At 39.1% G+C, this 16592-nt stretch overlaps 1 protein-coding gene across 3 annotated transcripts in view; it reads left to right on the top strand.

Moving 5' to 3' along the window:
- PCCA (propionyl-CoA carboxylase subunit alpha) overlaps positions 1 to 16592 on the top strand; it is a 283684-nt gene that overhangs the window by 162102 nt on the left and 104990 nt on the right. For all 3 annotated transcript variants that reach the window (XM_057402101.1, XM_057402102.1, XM_057402103.1), the window contains one exon: positions 3085 to 3187. In XM_057402101.1, coding sequence (XP_057258084.1) covers positions 3085 to 3187 — 103 coding nt within the window. The remainder of the gene's footprint in view (positions 1 to 3084; positions 3188 to 16592) is intronic.

Consider the following 16592-nt stretch of genomic DNA (forward strand, 5'->3'; position numbering starts at 1 on the left):
ATTCTGAATCTAAGGCTGGAGGGGAAGTGCCATAAGATTTTTGTCTTTTATGATGGCAAAAATGATGCTATTTTTTCCTTCAGTATTTTTTTTCCCCTGTAAATAGAATAAGTCAGATTTCAGCCCAGTATGTAGAATTTTAGAAGTTTTTTGAAACTAACCAGAAGTTTGGGGAGTTTTCCATGAACAAGTGGAAAATACATTCGAAAGTCCAGATGTTTTCCCTTTGGAGGACTTAGATCTGAGTTCTCAGCTAAGGAAGCATCCTTGGCCAAGAACAAAGAGATTATTTCCCATGCACTGGGGCTTCTCAGACAATAAAAAAAAAAAAACAAACCCCACCAAAAGATCCCTTTTTTAGGCTGATAGAAAATCCTGCATTTCTAAAGTAGTTCACAGACTTGAGCAGCTTCCTTTCCATATCCAAGAAACTTGGACTTAGATGCTCAATTCTGGGCTTTGTGATCCTTACCAATATGAACCACACACCCCCCTCCCCCCTCCCTGAATCCCATCAGGGTTGTATCTACTACAAGGTAATTTATTTGAAAGGAATTTGATTTAATGAAGAAAAAGTAGGATTCTCATGGTCTAGTGTAAATGTCTGTTTTAGCCAGTGTAACTGTAGGTTACAGTTGCAAAGCCACAAGCATTTGATTAGCGGAGGTCAAAAATGTCTTTGTGCAAATGGATCTAGGAGTTTCAGGAGGGAAGTACAACTTGCTACGTGCTTGGTATTAGATGGAGCTCTGGACCTTGCCCTCCTGGCCACCAGTGTTGCAGAGAGGGGAATTATGTGCCTGTGGGGCTGTTTGAAAGCCAGGCAAAGCAGTGATCATAGTCATGCCTTTCAAGAGGTGTGCATCCTGTTTGGAGATACACTTGACAAAGCTCAGCAAGACAAGACCGAACAAAAATAATCCCTGCTGGAGAACAAGACTGTCTTTCCTTTGATGGCCAATGGCCAGATTCATGAGGTCACTTCCAGTCGAATGCAGTATGACGCAGGGCTGTGCCAGCAAGCTTATAAGGAATCTCATGCCACCAGTGAAGTGGATCTACTAAGCTGTGTTTGAGATGAGGTCTTACCTTGTACAAGAAATGCTGTAACTATGAAGTTGCTATGAACCACTAAATCCCATTGGCTATTACAGTGGAGTACCATAGAGAGTATAGCCAGGCTCTGCCAAACCCCTGCTACATTCCTCCTTCCTGGTGCTCTGATACCAGGAAGTGCAATGAAAACATCTCTCAGTTTGCTGCCTGCTACCTGTGCAGGAAATTCCTGTTCCTATTCTTCAGGAACTCTTGTGTCTGTCACATTTCCTATCAGCCAGTCTAAATGTTTTGGTGACATACAGGAATTTCAAGACAAGGTGCTGAGAAATGTCATTGCACCCAATAAGTAATAGATATTTCCTCAGATTTGTTGTTTTGACAGTTGTGGCTGTATATTAAATGTGACAGGTAACACTTAGCATCTTTACTGTGGGAGCTGGTTATTTTCAGTATCTGTTTACATGAATTCCATGGGTCGTGATACTTAGAGGTGTGTTAAAATGTTTGCTGGCGTAAGCCTTACTTGCCTTGGATCCAGAAGTAACAAATGATAAGCATGCATCTGTTTGTCTTTATTTATTAAATATATTTAGTGTTCCCATTTCTCCTTTTCAGGCACGTTGCAAGGCACAATTTTTAGACACTATCTGCCTAGTTAGGTACCCGTTAGGTACTTGCTTAGATTTCAGGTGCTTAAAAACTCAACCTTCTTAAAATGATTGTTGAAATACTTAGCAATTCAGTGTGTTATCTTTGGCTTAGGCAGGTAATTTTGCCTCCTGTGGCCTCTGGAGGAAAAGGCCTTCTCCCTGTTGATTCTGCAGGGAACCCGAGCACTTCCTAGGGGGAGATGTGGTTCATTGGGCATCTGAATCCTCAGGAGGATGCATGTGACATATCACAGAAATACATGTTCCCAAGTTTTTAGACTCTGAAGCTGCAGTAAAATGTAGTAAGCTCTATAATGTACTATAGATCAACATTATAGCAGAAATTACCCTTAGAAGAGGCCTAAAGGTGATGAATTTATGTCTGTTTCTTACAAAGAGTCTAAATGTGTGTGTCAGGGTGGAAGAAAAGCTATTCCAAAATAATGTATCTTTGTTTTAGTGGGGTTTAAACTCCACATTCATACCTTCTCTTTAGGCTACATGGTGCCTGTGGATGCTAATATCCGGCATCCACTCATCAGAAAAATTGTAGGATACCTTCAAACACCAGTTGTTACAACAAAGTGGAAGAGACTTGAAAAGTTAGGCTGAGGAAACTGAAACTGAGTATACATTTAAGTAAAATAGCTGCAAATTTCTTGTTTCATTCTGAACTTCCAAGAATGGAGACTCAGGTCTTATTCGTTTGCTGTCAGGTGTGCTTCTTTAAGCTGAAGTTTAAAAGATTTGGGTTTCTTCTGTAACTGGATAACTGGTGCAGCCACGGAATGCTGCCGGAATAGGCATAATCCTGCATGTGGGCTGTGATGATATATCATTATTTTTTTCAGTTTGCCTGAGCAGCTCTGTGGATGAGATACTCTAAAGTGTATATTAATTACAAAATTACTTGCATTACTGTTTGGCTGAATCTTTTGTCTGTAATTGGGCTTTAATTAAGGTTTACTGAGAATCAGATGAAAGAAATAGTGATTATATTTTGCCCTTAAAAAGGCTGCTCCAGCTATCACTGTTGCTATTCTGCCAACCCACTTTCTCATCTGCTTTTCATCTGTTTGAGCTAATTCTGCAGCAAGCGCTGGCTGTATTCAAGAGCCTCCTATAACTTTATCAGTGTACCCAGTGTGTCAAGGCAAATCTAGAAAGAAAGCAGAGTGTATTTTCTCCTTATATGCCATTTGACAGAAAAATGTATTTAGGATTTTTTTTTTCAAGTATGCTCTCCAACTGTGTCTATAGATTAATGATATTTTATATCCTTCATGACCATCCTGTGAGGCAGGCGCTTCTGGTTAAAATGGGAGAAGCATGAAATCTCTGTTAAAAATTCTTCTTCTGTGTGTTTCTTTTTTAGAATTCCTATTGCCAAATCAAAGAGAAGTAGCTGGGAGCTTTCTGTGCGTCTAGGAGATGGAATTTACCCAGCTGCAGTTTCAAAGGATGGCTCATCATTTTCTGTAAGTTCTGCCCATTTTCTAAGCAATTCAATGTATTGAGTCAATATGCATTATTCTTGACACCTACTAAAATTCTCTGTCTGTTCAGTGACTATAGACGTTTATTATGTCTTTAGCAGGCATTGCTGTGAATTACAAAACAAGACTTTGTTAATTAAATAGTGCTAGTGTACAAAGATTTTCCTCTGCTCATGCTTGTGGATAATTTTTTCATCTACTTGTTTATTAAATTAGTTTTCTAATTAATGACCCTGTTTAGTGTCTTGTATAGAAGTATGGTCTTATGCTCTTACGCTACATGGATGAGAGCAAGAAAATCAGTGCAATGTCAACAAAAGTTAGATTAGCTTAAGTTAGTGATTAGAAAAAAAACAAACAAAGAACCAAGCATGTTGGATGCGTAATTGTACTGGGATGGAATTATTCAGTGCTTCGGTAAAACCATATGTGGTCATAGTAAAATGCCAGGGTTTCAAGATGTGCCTAGGTCACTTTGGTTGAATGTGTATAAACAGTTGGTTTTACAAATATTCTAATTACTTAAGTGCTTAACCTTTTCCATGTGAAAGGCAGAAAGGCAGACCATTGCAGTAGAACACTAATGCTGTGTTAAGTAATTCAGCTGTTCAGCAGGATAAAGCCAAGACACAAGCTGGTTGGACTGGAGAATTGAGAAGGTAGATTTATAGAGAGAACTACTTTTTAAGTCTGTTAATGGTCGTTCCACAGTCAAATTGAGCTTCTTCTTTTTATTGTTTTATTTATTTATATATTTAAATAGATGGTTGACTTGCACAGTTTCTGTTGACTCTTAGGCAAAGGTTTATGAAAGGGTCTAAAGAGGTCAGTTTTTCTTTGAATCACTGAAAAACAGGACTATGAGGAATCCCAGAAGTCCTCTAGTTTATCACTGCAGCTGTTTTCAGTGAAGATACGCAAGAAGAGTAGAAACTTCTGCAGCATCTGCTCCATGATATTTTTTTACAGTCATGATGTTCACACCTATGTTGCATTCAGAATCCTGAGATTTCTTTGAAAATGGACATTTAAAATAATATCTCATATAGTGAAGACAGTATTGTCTCAGTGATTCACTTTTGCTCTACTGGAATGTCAAGGTAAGCTGTATGACTTAGTTGAAACTGGTCATCTTTTTAAATGACTGTTTTCACTGACATGAATTGAGGTAATGAAAACCTAGCACTTTTAAATTTTTTTATTTTTATTTTTCTTGCCTAACTGGGGCAACAAGATGCTTAATCAACATCATTTCTAATATTACCTTTAACCCCGTCACACTGTATTCTGCACACATTCACAATGAATGTGAGAGTATGAATAGAAAGTAGGGATGCTTTCTGTTCCATGTGGATCATAGGTGCACTGTAAAAAGGATATGGAGGAAATCAGTCATTGTGGTCAGCACATTTAAAAATTTTCTCTTGCAAGTGTACTTCTTCAAATGTGAAAGGAAGTGGTCAGTTGTATTTCTTAAAGAATTGAAGGAGGTCATGAACAACTATTTTCTCAGTATCTAATTTATTGTGTTGTTGCTTCATGGTAGTGATACGTTACTCATGGACTGGTGCTTCAGGGATGAAGGCCATGTCTGCATGCGGTTTTTTACTGAATTAAACTTACGTAATGGCCCTAACAGGCATCCTGTGAACTGAGATACAACCCAGTGCTCAAGCCGTAAAACACTTCTGTCAGATTTCAGACCAGTTTGGAGTTGGACTAGCACTGGTTTGTGTGACAGGCATAGCTCTTTCCAGGAGCAGTCATTGCCTCCAGCCTTTCCACCTTTTTGTTGCAACATCACTACTAAGAGTGGTCAGCCTGTAGCTGCCTGCTGCTGCAGTGGGAAGGACACAGAGTGGCTGGTAGTGGCTGTGGGTGTTGCACATGCCCTTTCTGCTGTGAGCTCAGAGATCTAATTCCCATAGCTGGACCTCCCCAAACTAGGAGTTTCATTTAGCACAACTAATTACACAAGCATGTTTTGTGCACACATGTTTTTTTTGAGAGATTCACTTCAGTTTCATTATCTAGGCTCTAAGCATCCTTTTATGCTTTGTCAGCTGTGAAGGTAACTGAACATACAATCACATACATGAGTCAGTCCTAGATGCCATGTGCAGCTGATTTGTAAACTGCACTGTTTCTCCAGGAGGTACTGGCTCTGATAATGAAATGCTATTGCTGCTAGTTTATCATTTTAACGTACAGAAAATCATTCTCACCTATACCACAGTCCAAATGTGCATCTTAGTTTAAATGGAACTGCTAAACAATTCTGATGGCTTGTATGAGCACTGCAGATAGTATAGGTCCTGTTTAACAAGGCATATATGGAGTCCGATTTCTGGTCCTGTGGTTTGTTATTCAACAGTAATGAATGTGGAGGATCCTGCTAATGTCCTTGCATCCCTGTAGTATGATGCTGTTATTACCGAAGGCGGCAGAAGTACCCCTGGAGAGCTGAGCACACTCAGTGTCATGGATGAAGGGGTGCATAAGCAATAGGGAGGAAGTAGGGGCATCGGGTAGGGTACGTCTGCATGCCCTTAAAGTTGGGCCAGAGGGATTGGCGACAGCAGCTTTTGCATTCTGATTCTACCCTAACCATCGGAGAGAGATAATTCCTCATTTACCTGCCTCTGGAAAATTCCTTAGCTGGTGAAACAAGTCACAGAAGGTGGATTTCACTGTAACCAGAGGTCTAACTCACTTAAACCTTAAAGTACAGTGTATTAAAATTGACTCCAGGGGTTGGGTTTGCAAAAAGCAGATATCTGGTTTTTGAATTCCAGGGTTGTTAACTTATTTTTCATTGTTACTGGATAAGTAGCAGAAGACATGTTATTCTTTAGTAATAATTTTCATTTTGCTGGGGTTCTCCTGTGACTGTGCTACAGACAGAGAATATAATAAAAACAACACAATCAGAAATCTTCTCAATTATTATTCAAAGCTTTATAATGGAAAAAACAATTGCCTTAAAACTTCAAAGAAGAAAAGCCATAGACTAGGATCAAGAAATCTTGTTTCTGATCAGGAGGTATAACATACCATCAGAAAAAAAAAAAGGAAAGAAAAGAAAAAGGGGAAATCCAAAGCTTTCTTTATGAACTTTGCTGTCAGAAACACAAGCCTCACTTTTTGAACTCCTGCGTTTGGTTTTTGCTCTTAAGTTGGTGTGACATGGGCTCCTGACTTTGTGGGTTGTGTCCCCTTGTGGCTTATGACAAAGATAGCTAAATCTGTGGTGCAGTTAGATAGCCCAGTGGGAGGGCCACCTTCACATTCCCCTTCAGAAGTTTACTCCAGCTGCAAACTGTGCATTGCAGCAGCAGTGTTCGCATCCTGATTTACTTTGTTTACCACTGGGACTCTTCCAACAGTGACTCCTTTCTTTTTTTCCGTAACTCTTTCACTCTTGCCAGCCGAAACCTCCCCACCTCACAGTATGCAGTGCTCTGCTCTCTGTGCAGGGAGTGTGAGCAGCAGGCTGCTCCGTGGTTCCTGCTGTTTGCAAGCAGATCATTCGTCAGCATCTCGATCTATGGGTCATCTGTGGTTTTCTTCGTTTATCATGAGAATCTTAATGAATTGTGCAGTGTTAACTGCTCTTTGCTGCTCTTTATTATTCAGGATTTTTGAGTTTTGTAACCATCTGGTTTTGACCATTTTATTTGTAACAGAGGTCCTCGATGCAAGCTGGCTTTGAGCCACTTTGGAGGCCTTGCTTCCCCAAACTGAGGAATTAAAAAGGTAAATGCAAACAAAAACAGTACAAACAAAAATTTGTTTCCAATAGAGGCTGAAAACTTTTTGTCAATTCTAGTTTGATATTTTTTTTCTTTTAAAATAGAAGTAGCTCTGTCATCATTCTGAGGCAAGCTACATATATGCTAATGCTTCATTTTGCATAAAATCAGTATACTGGAATTTTCCTCATCAGGCAGTTGTTTCTGGTGATACAACAAACACTTTTGCAATTTAAAAACTCTAATGACCTGACTGGAGAATTAAAATCTAGCAACTTTGTTGAGATCTGCTTGCTTGTGTAATGAGAACTAGCCAAATAAATTCATGTGAATGTCACATACTCTTTTTTCTTTGTTCTTTGTCCTATATATGAATTATTAGAAAAATCTTTAAGCTGCTTGTTCTATATATCCATTTAGTTCTTTGGAGGACAGATAATCAGATTCTGGGCTTTGATTAGTATTCTTATGATGAAAATTTTTCCTTTCATCAATGGAGATCTATCAATCAAGATTATGGCTAAAACAGAATTTGAAGGAAGAATAGTTTACATGAGACTAATGTAGAAGAGCAACAAACGGCTCAGAAGCATCCCATCACCAAACTAGAATCTTTTGTTTAGTTCAATTTCAGACAGGAATCTTCATCCTGCCGTTTTTGATTGCTAATCTGGCTATGAAGTTTGTTTGTTTTATGATTTTCATTGATAAAAAGACTTGATCTGGTTTTGCTGGTGAAGGTTGGAGTCTCTTTTTTCTTTATAAAGCTTGAGTGTTGTCCAGAGTACCGAAGAGTGGCAAGACAAAAGCAAATGGGAGCCTACATATATTGAGTAAATCTGGTAGCTGTGTGGTTTCCCTGCACTGTACTAAGTTGACTCTTCAAAGCCAGATGTCAGCCACCAATGAGGTGTGGGATCAGAGTATGGTGGCTTTGTTGCCTCTTTGCAGACTTTGGTGACTAAGGAGCTGCTCACAGCCAGAGTGGAGTCCCTTTGCTAATGGTATGCTGGGTGGGAGCTGCCCTCCCCATTGTGAGCAGCTCCTTAGTCACCAGTGTGTATCAGACTTCAGTGTCATGGACAGCCATGAGCCCACCTTCTCCAATGTGGATGGATTTCATGTAGGTAATATGCTTAAAATGTAGAATGAAAATAATAGCAAAGAAGGTAAGTGGCCTAAGAAAGGGGTAACATAAATACATTGGAGCAGGTATCCAGTAGTAAAGTTCAATTAACTGGATCTACCACTGTATAATTTTCATTCAAGAAAAGAAAGATAAGTAATGAACATGACTGTGGTGCAGTCCTTTCACTGATCTAATCCATCCTCCCTACTTCCTTCAGTGTTCTTCAATTTTATTTTTCTGCTATGAGTGTGACTTGAATTAGACAACTAAAGAACAGTTTGTATTATTATCTTTGTGGTGGAGGAGGTGGTAGAAAAAGGGATGGGTCATCTTGTGTTCTGTCTACACCTCTGCTTTCACAAAAGCAGAATGAATGAATTGAAAGGCTCAAATTATGGGTACCAGCAGTAAGTAGTTACACTTTAGAAGGTACAGTCATGTTTCTTTTTGCTTGAAGTTTGTCGCTGTATGCATAGATTGAGGACCTAATTTTAGTTCAACAAGGAATTTGCTGCTGTATTTTATGCAGTAAACTGCATTCTTGAAAACTTTTTTGGCATAATCAGTTTTCCCATTCGTTGCTATTGTATAGGGATCTTCTGTCTTGAGAATTCTTTATTGCTGATTTGTGTGATTTCTCTGCAAGTAATTGTTATTCTCCTTTTTCATGTTTGAAAACAGCCCTTTCTGTACGGGTTCTTCATCTCTGTGTAGATGCATACCTTCCCACACCACTTAGAATCATCCTTTCATCTGTTTAGTTGACAAAGAATTTCCAGATGTTTTTACTTATAAAGTAGCTTCTTATCATTGAAGTTGTGGTGAATGAAAGTTGTTTGTTTTGGCTTTTCTTAAGTGTAAGGTGAAATAGTTCAGAAGTGACTTTGAGCAAATGGAAATTTGATACATTTCCAGAGGGACCTGTGTAGGTCAAACACTCAATAAGAGGAGAAAAAGCTTAATTACTTTTTTTAGATTGCTACTAGAATAGGCTACCATTTTCACAAAGTGTTGAGTCATCATGTCCTAAATTCAAATTTAAGAACAGATAAATATAGTACAAACATGAAATCTCTATGAAAATTTGTGAAGCTTGTTCAGCCCAATGAGAAAGGAACAGTTTTATGGATGGTTTTGAAAAATATTCTTCTGCCCATATTTTTCATGAGAATTAAAGAATTTATTAGGTATCTGTGTATGTGGAAAATTGGCCTATGTACTGCTTAGTATTTGCAAAGGAAAACCTATTGTATAATACATAAATGCGAGCATAACAGTACAAATCTAATGCATTATTGTCATTGTTATCTGAATACATCCTTTATCATCAGCGTGCAGTAGGTACATATTTATCTGCATGCTTTAATTTACTTAGTGAATTCATGTATATCTAGTTATGATTAATCTTTGACTTCAAATTAAAATGTAATAAACATTTAATTAGGAGAGCTCTGCTGTATTCATTTGCTGTAAATTTTATGACTAAGTTGATTTTAAAATTACGGTGTGAAATACTTTCTTTGTTTCATGAATTATCTTCAGGGGGAGGAAAAATGCTTAAGAAGAAGTATCACCCAAAAATCAAACTAGGTGCAGCTGAACTATGCAAAGTATAAGGTGTAAAAGCAATAGCGTAATGAAAAATCAGAGCAATGATACAGAAAGCTGCTGTAAGCAAACATAGTCCACATTTAATTCCTCATACACAAATGTGAAGAGAGTAGGATCATAATTCAGTGCATATTAAGTTCTGTCTCTCCAGTAGTACATAACATTAAATAACATTGCCCAACTCTATCAGTATAAAATTAATAATCTTGTTAGGAGAATGAATAAAATACCAGAATTATTATTAGTGGTATTTTACATTTCTGGTATGCTTCAGGCAAATGATAATATATAACTAACTGGTCATACAAAAGAAATATGAGGGCTGTATTAATAGGGGTGAAAAGCAAATACCAGTAGGAATTAAAAGAATAGGAGGGGTAGCCAGTAGAGTTACAAATTAACATATATCCCCACGAGACATAAATGAAGATTTTCTGGTTAATATAGTTCTAAATATATATCATTATACATTGGAATGTTATATATGCGATAGTTTTATGTATAGAATAAAATGCACGGTTATTCCAGTGTCATATATTAGTTTGATTGAAGGGAAAGTGCATGTGTAAAGGCACCACTGGAGAGGGCAGATAATCCTTACAGCTGTAAGCAGAAAATTTTTCCTGCCTTTTTCCAAGTGGTTTATATTTTACTTGTAGAGTAGCGCACAAATTCTCCATTGCAGTACATGTGCAGTTATGCAAACAAACCTCTTCACTACCAAGTTCTATAGGTTGTATACCTACAAAGTCTGTTGTTCTAGAGGTTGTGTACTTACTTTTACCCTTTTAATTCAGTTTCAAATCAAGAGCATTTTCTGATTGTAAGACTTAAGTGTTTTGTATAATGGCAATTGTATAATGAAGTATGCGTAAAATAGCTCTGTGGCAAGAGAGAAATTGTTGATTTGCACCCTTGTAAACCATTACCATTATCACTGGGCTATAGTGGTGCTCCTACTTGTTGGCTGACTCTGTGGCTTTACAGATCCTGCATTTCCTTCTCTACAGTGGCAGATCTACTGGAAGGGTTGAAGCTGCCCTGTCCTATCTGGTGGTGTGGGGACAGCTTCTCCTGGGAGGCAAGCACTGCACACTTGAATCCTTCAGTCTGAGGAGAGGCCTGGTCCTCATGTTCTGACTCTGTGGGCAGGAGCTTTAATTGCTACATTTCTGTGGCTGCTGATGTGTTTTTTAAATGAAAGTAGTCTTGGCCTCAGTATCTTGTTGTGAACTCTGTGTTTCTGGTATGCATTTCTGCTCTGCTGCATTGAGTCTCTCTCAGAATTTAAATGCTGGGACATATTAAATGTGATAGAGGTAAAACTGCTTAGGTAAATATTAAGTATACCCATATAATATTTCTGTGTACTTATATTAGGCGTGCTTGTGTACAAAGCAAAAAGAGAAGCGGAGTGTATTTGGATTGCATGTTTACATGCCAGTTTAGTAGCAAGTACATGTAGGTGCCTGGTACAATAGGTGTGTGTCTGCTTTGTAAAGAGAGATTGTTGGCTTGGGTTTGTATATCTTGGATTAGTTTATTCACACAGTACTCTACAAGCATAGGGAGAAGGTATCTACAAAGGTGAGAACTAAAAGTTACATGGAAAGTAATTAATTAATTGTGTAGCTTTAAATATGCTTTCCCCTCTGCATCAGTGTCATAGCTTGCTTATAGTAGTTTTTGGAGATCTGTACTTCTGCCTCAAAACTCACAGTAACATATGGTTTGGCACTGGCATGTAGCCTATAAGAAAAGTTTAAAAAGAAAATGCAATGAAAGGTCTTGAGATGCTAAATATAAAATATTTTAAAAGCCAGTGTGATCAGTTTGGATAGTTATTTTCCCTGTGTTAGGGTCAGACTTCTCTTCATTGTTTTAAAGCATAGTTCTTAAAAGGCAGAAAAGGAGATAGGTTTTTACAATGTTTAATTCTAAATTAAGAATTTTACCCACACAGGTGGCTTCGTAGGATGAATTCCTGTGGTATGAAAATTGACATGATGTTCTGCCATGGGTCATGATCCAGTGATTCCAGGAATTCCAGTGAAAAATAAACTGAAATATAAATTAGTAATCTATAACAATACAGAGAAATAACATACCATTTTCTTTCTTCAGAAAGTCTTGTTTCTGGCATAACAACATGCAGTGTGTCCTGCCATCCTTCCAGTCCTTCTGTGGTCTTTTGGTTTAAGACTGACAACTCCTTGGGGCATACATGTTGTCTTCAGTTCATTTGTATGCCATGCACACTTCAGATCCTGCACCACAACATTAATGGTTTCTAAAAAGAATGCTTACGTGAGCATCACTTGGATGCTTTCCTTTACCATTGATTCTGCATCCAACAAAACTGGAAAGAAAAAGCCAAACCAACTCCTCCCTGCCCTCAAAACCCCCTCCAACTTCCCAACCCCCTGCCCAAATTTTGTAGAATGAATAGGTTAAAAAATGTTGTGAGCTCCTCCTGCTGGTTCGGGAGTAGCAAGAGTTACATTTAAAAGCATGCTAATATAATGTTAAGAGCCTGGCTTGTTATCACAAAAGCCATAGTTAACTCTGCAGCCCCTGGATGGTGTTTCATCTTTAATTCTGTTGTCTGGGTAAATCTCAGCATGTTTAATATTCAGTATGATAGTCTAGTTTGGGATCTCTTGATGCTTTGGCACAGGGGGGAACTGTAAGGTCGTTGCCACTTTGAGTTGCTTTCTTAGCTCTAAATTTCTTCGCTGCTTTTTTTTCCCCTTTAATTTAATTTTTAAGTAAAGCAGACTATTAACATTACTTTAATGTAGCTTTTATGGCTTATGAAAAATCATGCTGCTGTAGTGGATAGATGTACGTCAGCTGTGACTAAATGTTTTGATGTAGTCTTCTCAAAAGATAGACTAGAAGAGCTTTCCTTTGAAATATGTGAAGCAGTTTTAGACACAGCTTCTCAGATGGATCTAATTAGTCTTTCATATGGACTGGATGTCCATTTGTTGCAGCTGAATTCTCATTTCATTCACCCGTAACTAGAAACACCTCGCTTCAAACGTGTTTCTTCAAAGAAAGAAGGGTTTAGGGTTCCATGTTTTACTGCTTTTTGATGTTGGTTTCCCTTTAACTGAGAAGACCTTATGTTTATACAACTGTTATTATTAAGAAAACATAGCTTTGTTCATGAGAGTTCATTTGGTATCAGTGTTGGCTATTGGTAGGAGTTGGAGATCTGTGCAATAGATCTTGCTATATGAGACTAGTGGGACAGCTGTATGTCTAGCTATTAAGCTTGTTGTAACAAAGATTTGAATGCAGCCGGGGAACCTGGGTTATGGGAGAATGAAAATTAAGATTAGAGGTACAAACAAGTCTTATCAATGGATAGCAGTCCTATTTATTATTAATATACAGTAGTCACCAAAGAGACATTGTACTCTGTGCTGTTCCCCATTTAGGACGTGCTTACATGACACAGTCTAGGACAGTACAAAGGAACCAATGTGACTAAACTTGTTTGGGCAGTGCTGCATTAATGAGGCTGTACTGCTCCTGGTTGAACTAACTTGTGAAGAGCTGGCATGCATACGTCCACGTGACGCTGCATTGTACCATCTTGTGACATCTCTGCAGCAAAGAATATTGTGAAAGCTGTAGTGGTAAATATGTGATTGATCAGTGTAAAATATTCAGTGAATGATACTTCAATACTGCTAGGGTTGATTCTGAAGGAAAATGAGTGGAAGGCAAGGAAACAGATACTCCACCTGTGTTTATTCCCCACTGGCTGCTTTGTGGGCATGGCATCCTTTAGACTAAGAGGAACTGGTTTGCAGAAACAGGGCGATGGTGCTGGCTTTACACCCTCTTCCCAGCAGTTTAGTTGGTCTGGTTTTGCCAATGTTGATAGCTATTCACCTCTTCTCTTCCCTGTCAGAGGAAGGACAGTCCAGCCCAATTGCCTCAGATGGGACATGTTGATAAAAAAGGAGAGAGTGATGTGGTCTGTGAGCAGTCTGGCACTAGCAGGACTGGCTGCTCTGTCTCTTGGGTCCTCATTACTTGTCCAGTTGATGTAACTGCAGCAGACTTGCGTGTCTGTTAGGAAACTAGTTTCTGCTCCTAGCCTCACCCAGTCATTTCCTTCATTTGCCTCTTAGCATGTCATCTCTTTTAAGCCCTTTGCTTGTCCACAGGTGGCTTCATGTTCACATTTGTCCTGCCAAAAAGCAGGTCTGGGGCTGCATACAGGTTGGCCAGCTTGACTGCTGGGTGACAACCTAATTGTCCTTGTCTGCCCAAGAGCTGAATGGGGGCACTCATTTTATTCTCTGTGCAGCTTCTCATTCTCATAAAACTTGAATGGATTTTAATGTTTTGTTAATACTGACCAGTCAGTGAGTTCAGAAGTCAAGTATGTGGTGGGGATTTAGAGGAGGGACTAGCAAATAGACAGTGCAGTTTGTTGTCTCTTTCTTTTTGTGATCAGTTAAGAAAGAGAGCAAGGCTGTTCTGAATGCAGGAGGAGGCAAATGATTTTAAATTATTAACAATGAATTACATCACTGTCTGTGGCTCATAAAGAGAATAAAAAAGGAATCTGATTCAAGTGGCCATAATCTACTGCTTATGGTTTATTTCATTTTCAAGAGGAAATCTACAGATCTCTAGGACGTACAATAAATTCAAGTCAACTGGAAACTGAGATAAACCTATAGCTCCATCATTCTAGAATTATTTCAGGTAATCTTATGTGCACCAGTCTTTATTTCAAAGGTGGTTCTTGCAGTTCCAAAATAATTTAGATTTTAGGAGTGCCAGGGGTAAGGTGTGCATTTTGCAATAGCTTTAACTATGACTGAATGCAGAATCCTTTTGCTGTTCAGTGTATTATATAGGCCAGCTCTGGGCATTTCTCGTAATTTGTGAAGTGATGCAGACTGTTGTCTATAGACCTTTGTTCCATTTGTTACGGAAATGTGAAGAGAAACAATGTATAAGGGTATGGTAGGAAGAGAAGGGTCAGTTTTGTGGTAAACGGGGCTGTGTGTTGATGTCTGTCTTTGCCTCTGCCAAAGTCTTTCACAGATGATAGCCAAATCTTTGAAACCATACTTTCTAAATGCAGACAGTTCTGCATGGTTTTCATTCTCTGAGCCTCAAACTTTGCACTGGAATCAGTCATAGAAACACTGAATACTTACAGCTGCTGGGGAGATCACTGCTATCAGAATATTTAAAATTACCAAACCAAGTTCTCTGCACTCTTAAGTTTTCATATGCATCATCTATTTAGTATGGTCTTTCTAAACTGTAATCTATTGATGTCTTGCCTCTAATAGATGGTGTGGGAAGATGGGACTGTGCTGAAAATAAATGGATGTTTCTCTAATGTGGAAGAGTGAAAGCACTGTATACTAAGGGAGATGCAAAAAACATGACGTAAAATCACAGAGTGGTTAAAGGGGCTAGAGGGGCAGGATCACCTCCTTCGACCTGCTGGTCACGCTTCTTTTGATGCGGCCCAGGATATGGTTGGCTTTCTGGGCTGCAAGTGCACACAAAAGCCGGCTCATGTTCACTTTCTCATCAACCAGCATCCCCAAGCCCTTCTCCAGGGCTGCTCTGGATCTCTTTAAACAACCTGTAGGTGGGCCTGGGATTGCCCCCACCCAGGTGTAGGACCTCGCACTTGGACTGGTTAAACTTCATGAGATTGGCATTGGCCCACCTCACAAGCGTGTCAAGGTCCCTCGGAGGGATCTTCCCTTCCCTTCATTGTATCAAGCAAACCATGTAACTTAGTGTCATCAGCAAATGAAAAATACTTCTGTCTGTGGACTATGACTTGAGTAGCATGCATTAAGCCTACCTGAACAATTTGGAGACTAGTTTCATTAATGAATATTGTTCACTAATATGTCCACAGCATTTCAATCTGTTTATAATATGTATACAAAGGAGATGAAGCCAGGTAGTGCTTCATATCTCGAATTGTATCAGTTTGTGATATTTACCATCGCATAAAGGTGGGTCTGAATTTATCAACTCTGTGTGCGTGTAAGAGAGAACTCCTTATGTTCTCATGTATTAGTTCTTCCTCTACCCCGTCATTCCCCTCTTCACAGCTGCCCCCCTTTTTGCTTTGTAATATAATGTTGATGATCTGAGGATTTGTTAGCTTTGTTGGATCCATTAAGGTCATTCCCTGGACCTCTGTGGTGAGCTGAGAAGTGTAATTGCTGCTAAGATGCACATTTTCTTCACAGCACAGTAAGAGCAATGAACAGTAAAGTTCAGGAATTTGAGTTTTATTGCAGACTCCATTTCTAAAGGGTGGTCAGGTATACAGAGATTGTGCCTTCTTCATGTTTGCTTCTTTTTGCTCACTGCTACTAATGTGACAGTTTTCGAGTCCTGCCTCTTCCCAGCCTGTCTCTTGGGCCTGGTTTCATTGTTCTGGCTCGTCCTAGTTTTCGCCCCTCAGTCTTCTCACCTGGTCTATGCCCACTGTCTGGCCAGTCTGAGCCTCCCTGTTGGGCTTCCACATCACCTAGCAATCAGTCTTGGTTCTTTTCTACAGGACCTTCTCCTACATAGCCATGCCCTGCTCCACAGGCTTCAAGGCTTATGTCAGTGCATTGGTCTTCATTTCTATTTTCATTTCCCCAGGCTTCACAATTGTTTTTGCTTGTCCTGTTTCTTCTACCTATTATTTGTCTGGCTAGTCCTTTTTCTGAGTTCACTCTCTCACTCCTTAGATAGTCCCCTGTTTTTCTTCATCCTACCCTTCTAGTCCCTTCTTCCTTGCACAATCAGTGCATGCTTCCATATCTTCCATTCCCTGGAATGGAATGTGTTTCTGTTACTGCTTCCATGTCCTTTCTCCATTTGTAATGTTTAGTCA

The sequence above is a fragment of the Pezoporus wallicus genome, unplaced genomic scaffold (genome assembly GCF_028554395.1).
Source record: "Pezoporus wallicus isolate ANWC-B61680 ecotype Strahan unplaced genomic scaffold, APGP_CSIRO_Pwel_v1 contig_6520, whole genome shotgun sequence".
NCBI lineage: Eukaryota > Metazoa > Chordata > Aves > Psittaciformes > Psittacidae > Pezoporus > Pezoporus wallicus.